This window comes from Phragmites australis, chromosome 18 (genome assembly GCF_958298935.1).
Source record: "Phragmites australis chromosome 18, lpPhrAust1.1, whole genome shotgun sequence".
Taxonomy (NCBI): Eukaryota; Viridiplantae; Streptophyta; class Magnoliopsida; order Poales; family Poaceae; genus Phragmites; species Phragmites australis.
The window spans coordinates 3,755,013-3,765,531 of record NC_084938.1 but is presented as its reverse complement, the minus strand read 5'-3'; the positions used below and the strand labels follow the sequence as shown (position 1 = coordinate 3,765,531).

General features: G+C 39.5%; 1 protein-coding gene across 1 annotated transcript; it reads left to right on the top strand.

The window, feature by feature from the left end:
* The first annotated feature begins 5,292 nt into the window (after nucleotides 1–5,292).
* On the top strand, nucleotides 5,293–9,851 carry LOC133899107 (sphingoid long-chain bases kinase 1-like). The gene is made up of 8 exons (XM_062340048.1): nucleotides 5,293–5,608; nucleotides 6,325–6,696; nucleotides 6,953–7,046; nucleotides 7,138–7,175; nucleotides 7,534–7,680; nucleotides 7,783–7,882; nucleotides 8,504–8,961; nucleotides 9,429–9,851. The coding sequence occupies exons 1-8, from the start codon at nucleotides 5,579–5,581 to the stop codon at nucleotides 9,576–9,578; spliced, it is 1,389 nt and encodes a 462-aa protein (XP_062196032.1). The 5' UTR covers nucleotides 5,293–5,578; the 3' UTR covers nucleotides 9,579–9,851.
* Nucleotides 9,852–10,519: the final 668 nt, after the last annotated feature.

Genomic DNA, 10,519 nt, shown 5'->3' with positions numbered 1-10,519 from the left:
TCCCTTCCCAATAGCTAAAAGTAAAGAATATAGAAAAAAAAACCCTCCAGCAGCTTCCCCCATCCCCTTCCCTATCATATCCCCTTCCCTATCCTCCTCCTCCCGTTCCCCAAAGGTAGTCCTTCTAGTTCCATATCATGCGTCCTCGAGCTCCCGCGTATCGCACTGCCTCCCCTACCTCCCCCATCAGCGATGCACAGTGGCAGGACATGGCGAGTGGCTTGGAGGCGGAGCAGCTCGATAGGCGGGGCGGCTCGACGGGCGGACAGGAAGCTCGGTGTGCGGGCAGTGGCTCAGCGGGCTAGCAGGCAAGGCAGTCAGCGGCTCGGCAAGCAGGCAGGTGTTCTTCCCTTGGCGTTGATGATCATGATCACCTGCTTGTACATATCCACATCGAGCTCACAAATCAATACCATTCTCAGATGGGAGTTTTTTTTCCTATTGTAGGTGTATGACCATTCAACCTTTGACAGATCAATTGACGCCTTTGATGCAATAGAGTCAATGCAATGGTTGATTACCTTTATATTTTCAAACCAAGGTAGCAGCGACTTTGTGCTCTATAAGGCTATGATTGAGCCCGTGCAGTTCGTCCCTAATTTGACACCAGAATTCTTCAATTATTGAATGCAGTTAATTGTAGTTTGTGAAGAATGGAAAATAGGGAGAACTATTTTGTGAACTTGATGAATGAGAGCAATAATGTTGATGACCTTGAATTGTGTAGTCCAATTGGGGAGCAAGAGTTCCCGATTGAAGATGCATTTCCCCTTGTTAGAAAGAGTCAAAAAAAGATCAGCCAATTACAGTGTGAAGGAAGATAAAGCGTTGGTGTTGGCATGGCAAAATATTAGTCTAGATGCCGTCCATGGCAACGAGCAATCTCATGTAACTTATTGGAAGAGAATTCATGCTTACTTCCATGAGCACAAGGAGTGTGAGTCTGACCATAATGTAAGTTCTCTCATCCATCGTTGGTCTACCATTCAAGAATGTGTTAACAAGTTCGTTGGATGCTATGAGCAAATTGACCATAGGAGATAAAGCGGGGTGACATTGCAAGATAAGGTTAGTCCATACCTCTGTATTTTCTTGTAAATTTTTATATGCTGAAAATATGTTTAACAAAATTTATTCAATTGTACAGATTATGCAGGCATGTGCTTCGTACAAGGTAAAAGACAAGCAACATAGGTCCTTCCAGATGCTGCATTGTTGGAATTTGTTGAAGCACAATGAAAAGTGGATTAGTAGGGCATCTGAGATGAATGCAAAGAAATAAAAGACAACTGCCAAGTCATCTCTTGGTACATCGTCTCCTAGTACCAACTCAAATAGCTGTGAAAGCCATCATGATGCATTAGATCTTGAGAATGAGTCTGTGACTATGAGAAGACCAACTGGCAGGAAAGCAGAGAAAGAAAAATTATGGCGAGATGGTGATAACTTGTACAAGGAAGCTCTAGATAATTTGTGGGCAAATAAGAAAAAGGCAGAGGCCGTGAAAGAGAAGAAAAAAGAAGAGCGCTATGAACGAGCATATGCGCTAGAACAAGAGAGATTGGCAATTAAGGGGAGAGCCTATGAACTTGATAAAGAGAAGATTGCAATTGAGGCAAGAAAGCTTGAGGTAAAAAGTCAAGCGATAGAACTCAAGGGAATTAAGGAGGAAGAGAGAATTATGTTTATGGATCTTAGTGGCATAACTGAGGCACAAAAATAATACTACATGAGCCTACAGAATGAGATCCTGACTTGACGACTCCATACCTCTAGTTGAGTAGTTGTTGTAATGTTTATTATATTTTGCGAACTTGTAATGTTTATTATGTGTGGCACTCATATATTAGCTTTTGTGAAACCAACAGAAACAATCATATTAGGGATAGTTTCCGTTATTACATATATGGCAATAAACTACATCCCATCATGATGTTGCCATAAGTGCTCGACTAAATCATCTTGTAGCTGACAGTGAGACTGCTTGTTTCCAATACTATGATGAATTTGAATAAATTCTTCCAGTTCAGGAGTAGGAGCATGGGAGGGCCCGACAGTGTCTCCCACAGCTTCATACTGGAAGTCTTCAGCGTCATCTCACTCATCTTCAATTATCATGTTGTGCACGATGACACAAGCATTCATGATTTTCCACAGTGTGTCCTTATCTCAAAATCTAGTTGGTCCACGAACAATGGAGAAACGAGATTGGAGAACACCAAAAGCTCGTTCAACATCCTTTCTAGCTGCCTCTTGAGCCTGTGCAAACAATTTTTGCTTGTTCCCTCGTGGAGATTGTATTGTCTTCACTAATGTGGCACATTATGGATATATGCCATCTGTAAGGTAATAACTCATTGTATATTTGTGGTCAGTGATGGTATAATTTACTTGTGGAGCTTGCCCTTCAGCAAGTCTGGTAAAGCCTTGGGAATGTTGAAGAACATTTATATCATTATGAGACCCTGGTAAACCAAAGAAGGCATGCCAAATCCAAAGATCGTGTGAAGCAACGGCTTCCAGAATGATTGTGGGCTCATACACATGGCCACTGTACTGACCTTGTCATGCCGCAGGACAATTTTTTCACTTCCAATGCATGCAATCTATGGACCCTAGCATTCCTGAAAACCCTTTTGCCTCCCCAATTGCAAGTAACCTAGTAGTATCATTCTTATTTGGTTGTCTCAAATATTCATCTCTAAAAACTTCAACAACAACTTTCACTGACCTTCTAAGACTCTCTATGGTAATGCTTTCTCCAATGCGAATATAATCATCAATAGCATCCGCTGGTACCCCATAAGCTATCATTCTAAATGTTGCGGTAATCTTCTGAATAGAAGACAGTCCAAGATGTCTAGCAGCATTTTGTTTCTGAACAAAATAGCCATCATGGGCTTCTAAAGCATTCACTATGCGCAAAAATAAAGAACGCGACATCCTAAACCTGCGCGAAAAACAAGAATGATTTATAAAGATCATCAATAAAGGTGAAGAAAATGTACGAGCTAATTGTAAACCTTCAGCCGAAGATAGTTGGACTGTCGGTAGGAGCATTTGAAAAGTAGTTATTGTGTAGTCTCGAATGCCCTGCTTTCCTGTTGCGATTAACTTCTTGATGGCTAGACACAGAACCGCCATGACGTGGGGCATTTAAAAGCTTATATTGATTGTGTGTTGTGCGTGCAGCAGCAATAATGAGTTCATCGTCATCATCAGATGACAACGACTCCAAGGCCTATTACATGAGGAAGCTACGACGACTCATTATGGTGTGGTGGAGGAGAGACACCAAGAATAGGCAATATATAGAAGTTCAAAATATAGCCGTTGAAAAAGAAGCCATTTGAAAAGGTATCGTTTGCAATGTAGCCGTTGGACAAATAGTCGTTTGAATTATAGCTGTTTGAATTTTTGCCGTTTGAATTTTACTGTTTGATTTTTTGTCGTTTGAATTATAACTATTGGATACAACAAAAATAGAGGATTATGAGATATAGGGGATTAGTTTTAGGGAAGTTGCTGGAGACTGAAGAGATATAGGGCTGGAATCTTTTTAGGACATTCTCTATAGGGGATATGGAGAATGAGATTCAGGGAAGCTGCTGGAGTTGCTCTTAGACACCTGACTGATATTCTTCTTCCTCAATCTACCGAATGATACAACGGTGAATAATGGACATAAAAAGTTGAATTATCTTATACTTTTGTGATGTGCACTAAGAGAATGCCACTATTTTCAGTCATAAATACATATCATTTTAGAAAAAATTCAGTTAAATTTTTAAAATTTTGGTTAATAATAGCTTTTAAAATATATAGTTTGAAAATATTAAAATCATATTTTAAGTTTTTTTAAAAAAATATTTCATAAAATTGCATATTCAATGAATTTTATAAGTATATTCTAATAGAAAATAGTAGTAAAAAAATACACATTGGAGATTCTATCATATCTAAAACGACGTGTATTTATGATCGACGACGGATTCAGTCGTAGCTACATGGGATAAACAAACGAATGCAGGCAGGCACCGATGATGTGACGACAGTAACATGATGAGGCCTAGCGGTATGATTGGCATGATACTGTTTTTTTCAATTTTTATGAAAAATGTGGTTTTAGCTATATTTTGACCATCTGGTTTTTTTATTTTTTCGGATATGGCTGCGAGCCGTTAGATGGGTATCCAACACCGCAGCCATCTTCAACCTCCTGACGTCGGCTCCGCTCTTTGTCGTTGGCGGCGCTCTCGCCGCTAAATTTTCCACCGCACTAACCTAGCTCCGTCGGAGCATCTCCGCTCGTTGAAGGTTTATCTAGCCCCTAAGTGCGGTTTTGATAATTAATGATAATACCTATAGACTAGCAATTGAATTGTTAGTATATTGCTTCATAGGTGATGCATGGAGGATTGAGTATTAAGGAATGCTATGAAGATCAAGAGAGCTGCATCGAGATCAATGAGTTCTAGGTGATGCTCATATGATGGATGAGAAGCTAGAATGGAAGAGATCTCGGAGGTTGAAGATGGTCTCAATAAAATTAAAAATAAGTAGTAATACTAAGTTACTTGTGAAGATCAAGTAACTAAATGTATAAGCGTGAAAAAAAAAAATTAGTGTTTCAATCACCCTTTGTTAACCAGGTGGTATGAACTCGTTGCTTCCAATAGACATGTAGTTGGTCCTGTAAATACTCCCACTTATACCGCAAAACATGTTCTTGAGACACACATCCTCTTGAGAAATATTTTTTCACCTACACTTCTCTAGCTCTCTCTTGACTCTACAAATACGTTTCTTCAGATCACCCAACACATTCTCATCCCACTCCAACAAGTCGCCCAAAACCTTATTCTACAACTCCATTACCGTGGCCTCTCCCATCTCCATTGCTTGACACCAAGCATGTTCTACATAGTGATAACACTCCTTCTCCAACCACGAGGCTTCAAAATTTGGACATATAGCCACCAGTCCCAACCTTCTGTTATATCCTACTCCCCAAAATCAACAATAACAAGCCTATGGTCCGAATGTCTTAGGTCACTATTAATGACTTGATCAAAAGAAAACAGATTCTCTGTATATTCGAGACCACTGTATGATTAAGTCGTTCCTTCACAAAACTTGTTACCAAGTGATGACTATTTCACCATATAAACACATCTTCTAAAATCCAAAATCACTTAACTCGCATATTCTAATACTCTCATGAAATATTCCATATACTTCTCCACTCAAGGTGGCCACCTACTTTTTCACAATTAAAGAGAATCTCATTGAAATCGCCTAAGCATAACCACGACAGGTTTTTTGAGCTTTCAATAAACGGAGAAAAATGCAATTTTCCCCCCACATAGAAAAACCAAGGGCTTGATTGATTGAGAGGCCGCCCCAACCCCACGCTTCTCCTCCCCTCCCAATCAATCTCCGTCACCGCCGCTCGCCGCTGCGCTCGCCTACTCCGCTGCTGTGCGGCGAGGACCGGAGGAAGAGGAGGAGGCGCAAGGGCAGGAACGGGCTGTCACTGGATCTGGTGGAGTCGCCGCGCGCCAACCCGTGATTGATCATGAGCTCGAGAAGCCTGGCGCGAACCCCGGTGAGTCTATTTCTTGCCGTTCTCGTCCCCGACCTTTTTTTTTGCCCGTTTTGCTTTATCCTGTAGCTGTCGGCTGCTGCCGAGTAGAACGCGAGTCACCGGAGGGTAAGTTCTTGCCGTCTGGAGCTCGAGCGAGGGATGGGGGGAACAGCTCAGTTTTACTCTTTGAATAGCAGAGGATGATGAAGCTGCTAGCTTTGAGATACGTCGCTTGTGCATCCTTGTGCAATTACTAGTTTCCTCGCGGTGTGAAAAAAATGGGGATTTCCAGTGACGACAGAGCTTTTCTCTTTCTCAATTTGCACGTTGCCTAATATTTTACTTTGGGATGAATTATGAATGGTGAGGGAGTAATGCTTTGCAAGTGTTATATTTATACAGCAAGTGAATTTGTCACGGTTAACTGTGAATATTTGTGACATGTATATTTGCTTCTTAAATAGTTTTGGGATTATTATGACAAATTTCTGCAATATATATTATAATGTGAGTCATCAAACATCTTACTAAAGCATAGTGTAATACCTTATAGGCTTGTGCCCATGATGCTTGTTGTTTGCCTTCATCATTAACAAATGTGTAAATATACTGCCTTCAAAATTTCTGTTTTGTGCATCTGCTTTACATTCTTCTGAGTTCTGACCTTAATTAGTCTAGGGAAAGTATGTGGATTATCTCTGCTCTTTTGCTCATATATTATGTAATCATCGTGGCAGGTGTCCTGTAGTGCTATAAATGGATGCTTTACCGACATTCCCTGTCGTACAAGGAACTACTATCAGTGTTCTCGTACCACTAATTTGCAAAGTTTGCAAGTAGGCCAGACGCTTTTAACTCGCAAATTAAGGAAATCTACTCGGTGGAAGACAACCTTTTTCACCGAGAGGAAGATTGTGTCACAATGTTCATCAGACCTTAGTACCTCCTGCAGAGCGGAAGTGCCCAACAATTTAGCAGTCAATGTTCTGCAAGACCAATCAAATACAAGACAGGGAGCTATTCGTAAAGTTTTTGTCATCTTGAATCCTAATTCTGGATTCCGAAGCTCTCGGGATGTTTTCTACAAGAAAGTTCAAACGAATTTGAAGGTAAGATGTTTCTAATTTTTCAGTCAAAATCTTTCCATTTATCAACTACACTTATTTATTGTGTATTCATATAAGTTCCTGTCACTACAATGAGATTCATATCATCACCAATTTAGTTTTGTAAAGTAAAATACATAATATGCACATGACCATGGAAAAAAAATCATATGTTTTAGAAAAAGATAACAAATGCACTTCTTTAGAACCTTTGCCTGTAATTTATATATTTTTGCGTTTGAATTTTGATTTGGTGCAGCTTTCAGGCTTCGTGATGGAAGTTGTTGAAACAGCGTATGCTGGTCATGCAAAGGTTCTTGCTTCTACTGTTGACATCAACAAATGCCCTGATGGTAATATCAATTATGTGTCTGTGTTTGCAAATTGCAATCATGTTCCCTTCTATTTCACTATTCAATGCACTGTATTTTTTCTTATTTACAGGTATTATATGTGTTGGTGGCGATGGAATCGTAAATGAGGTCAACTCTGTTCCTATGTTTCTTTCTTTATAGAAACTGAACTGGGATACCATTTTGCTTTATTGCACCTGAGTGGACTTGTTCTTTGCATTTGGTACATATAAAGCATATATGTGTTGGATGGGCTTCTTCTCGCTGCTCTCATAAAAGCTACTATTTTAGGCTTATAATTACTGCTGATCTCTAGCAATTACTGTTTATAGTTTCGACTAGTAAGTAGCACTGACACTTGTCTGAACCTTCGAGTGGTGTCCACAACCAGTGCAACCCGGGCACGTATGGAGGCATTTTGGATTTTTTTTTTCTTGTCTAAAATTTATCCATCATGGTAATGACATATTTCTGTATGTCAATACAGGTTTTGAATGGTTTACTTGGTAGAGATGATTTTAAAGTGGCGATGCGACTTCCCATTGGGATAGTACCTGCTGGTTCTGATAATTCATTGGTGTGGACTGTTCTTGGCATCAGGGATCCTGTTTCTGCTGCAATTGCTTTAGCTAAGGTAATCGGGGATCCTCGTCCAACCATGAAATAATCTCTCTCTGGTTTGACATATCTTCAAATTTGAATGTACATGTTAATTTGTAAGGTCATTCTTCTGCAGGGTGGTTTCACACCAATAGATGTATTTGCCGTAAAATGGATCCAAGCTGGAATCACTCATTTCGGTCTGACAGCTTCATACTACGGTTTTGTGGCTGATGGTAAGTTCTCATTTTTCTGCACATCTGATTTTGATGTGATGCGTTTGATATCTTAACTCTTATCATTGAAGTGATTCCAATGTTGTCAATCTAGGTTAGAAATTAGAATTATAGCCTAGCTAGAGAGCCATATGTAAGGTATGGCCTATAGCAAGAAAGTGATATCTTGGTCTTATGTGGCTTAGTTGTTAGTAAGAATAAAAGGGGTTATACATGAGACATATGAAACATTATAATATAGCAAAACTTAAAGGTAAGAACAAGAAGAAATAACAGAACTTCCACTCATGATCTTGGCAACTAATTAGGATTAGAGAAAGGGATATGCTGGTTCATATCTGGGGTTATATAGATGCTTCTCCAATGACTTCTGTTCGTACTCTTGAGAAGTAGGAATATGACTAAATGACTTAAAAATTTGCAACACAGATATCAAGCATGCTACCATTGCTATTTGTAGTTCTCGTTTAATTACTTCTTATTGATTGATAACACTACCTGCAAAGCCACAATTCCAGATGTTCTGATCCTGACGCATCTTGTCTTCTATATACCCACATTCCTAGATGCTATGTTTTTAGTCAACTTATATAGCTTAAAATGTGTTCTTTTTCTTTCCAGTTGTACAACTGTCTGAAAGCTTCCGCCTGCAGCTTGGCCCCTTCCGTTATGTCGTCGCTGGCCTTCTGAAATTTCTGTCATTACCTCAATACAGATTTGAGGTGGACTATATCCCTTTATCACCAGAGAGAAATCCTGAATTGAAACCACTGGCTGAAAAATGTCATGGGCAGCTTTCTGATGGTGGCGAGGTTAGGCGAGGTATGCAAATTGATGATAGGATTGAAGATAATTGGATTACCAAGAAAGGAGAGTTTCTTGGCATTTTGGTCTGCAATCACTATTGTAAGCCTGCTCAGGGGTTACTTTCTCCAGTTATTGCACCAAAAGCCCAGCATGATGATGGCAGCCTGGACTTGATTCTTGTCCATGGAAGGGGTAGACTCAGACTATTTTGCTTCTTTGTTGCCTATCAGTTTTGCTGGCATCTTTTACTCCCTTTTGTGGAATATGTCAAGGTATTGTGACTTCCTCGTACTCCCTCCAGTCACAAATAAGTATCATTTTCGATTGCGTGTAGTCAAGATTTTTAAACTTTGGCTACAAATTACTCTGTGTATTGAGTTTGTATATTCAAAAATGGCACGGGTAGATTTGTCTCGAAAAATAGTTTCATAATAGTATTACTTTACTATATTCTATAAACATATTACACCAAAAAGTAGTAGTCAAAGATGTATTTTGGTGACTATATCGATATCCAAAACGACACTCATTTGTGAGTGGAGGTAGTATTTCTTTACATTACTCCTTGCGGTAACTCTTATCATTTGCTTACAATCCTAGTTCCAGACATCCTTGAACATGAACTTCATGGCTTGTGTTTTCTAAAGCATCGGACATCTCATAACTTCAGTCAGTTGCCTCGCTTGTAAATCACCATTCACTGATACGCGGTCTGCGGTTTTGCAACCATTGTTTGCAGGTAAAACAAGTAAAGATTAGGCCGATTGGTAATACCCACAATGGGTGTGGTGTCGATGGGGAGCTTCTTCGTGCAGAGGGCCAAGCTGAATGGCAGTGCTCGTTGCTTCCAGCCCAAGGGCGGTTGCTCGGCCGGCATTCCAAAACTTAAGAAGTAGCCATCTAACCAGCCAGCAGTCATGCTTGTTCCGAGCAATACTGCCATTGTTGACTGAATGGAAAGCGAAAGAATGATACACAGTAAATGTATCTTCTGCTTGTTTTCACCTATTTATTGTGAGCTTGTAAACCAGTCGATAGCTTCCAGGCTTGGTAGTCTCCCTCTTGTTGACCACGTGTATATTTTGACTAAATGTCTATTTTTGACTTACATTGTAATGCAAATGAAAATGGGAATGAAAATTTATCTATAGTTTTCCCATTACTTGGGTTGTGAGTCTGAGTACAGTCTGAATGCCACTTGTATTTTTCAATTTTCCTTTCGGATATGCATAGATTTCGACTTGGCTGTAGCCTGGTAGGGTTGGGATACGGGAACGAGCTGAGTCAAGTGAACTAGGCTGGTTTCAGCTCAGTTCTTTTGCATGATGTGAGCAGAGGCAGCAATTGAAAATGAGCCGGCTCAATTTGGATTCGTTCTCTTGATGCAATTTGCGCAAATCAACCATTTTGCTTTTAACGTAAAATGAGTATATTTCTATATACATATTTTGAAAAAAAAACTATTTTAGGAGATTATTTTGCTTATCATTGTGCATTCAGTTTGGTTCATTCTCCTGATGCAATTTCTGTAGATCAACCATTTTGGTTTGACAAAAAAAATGAATATACAAAATTCAATAAAAAAATATTCGAGATTTTTTTCCTTGTCATTATACCAGGAAAAACGAAAGTGAGTAGTTTGTTGTGAATTCTAACTTTATGATTCTCGTCCCTTTTTTGACTTTTAATTTACATTTTTATTTTTCCTTCCACAACTCGTGAAAGGTATTTTGCAGCACTGTAGCTGCAGCAGATAGTAACAGCTGCTAGCCGGTTCTGACGGCATGCGTTTCTTTGGGTGTTTGTTTTCAACATGTATTTTATCTTCAG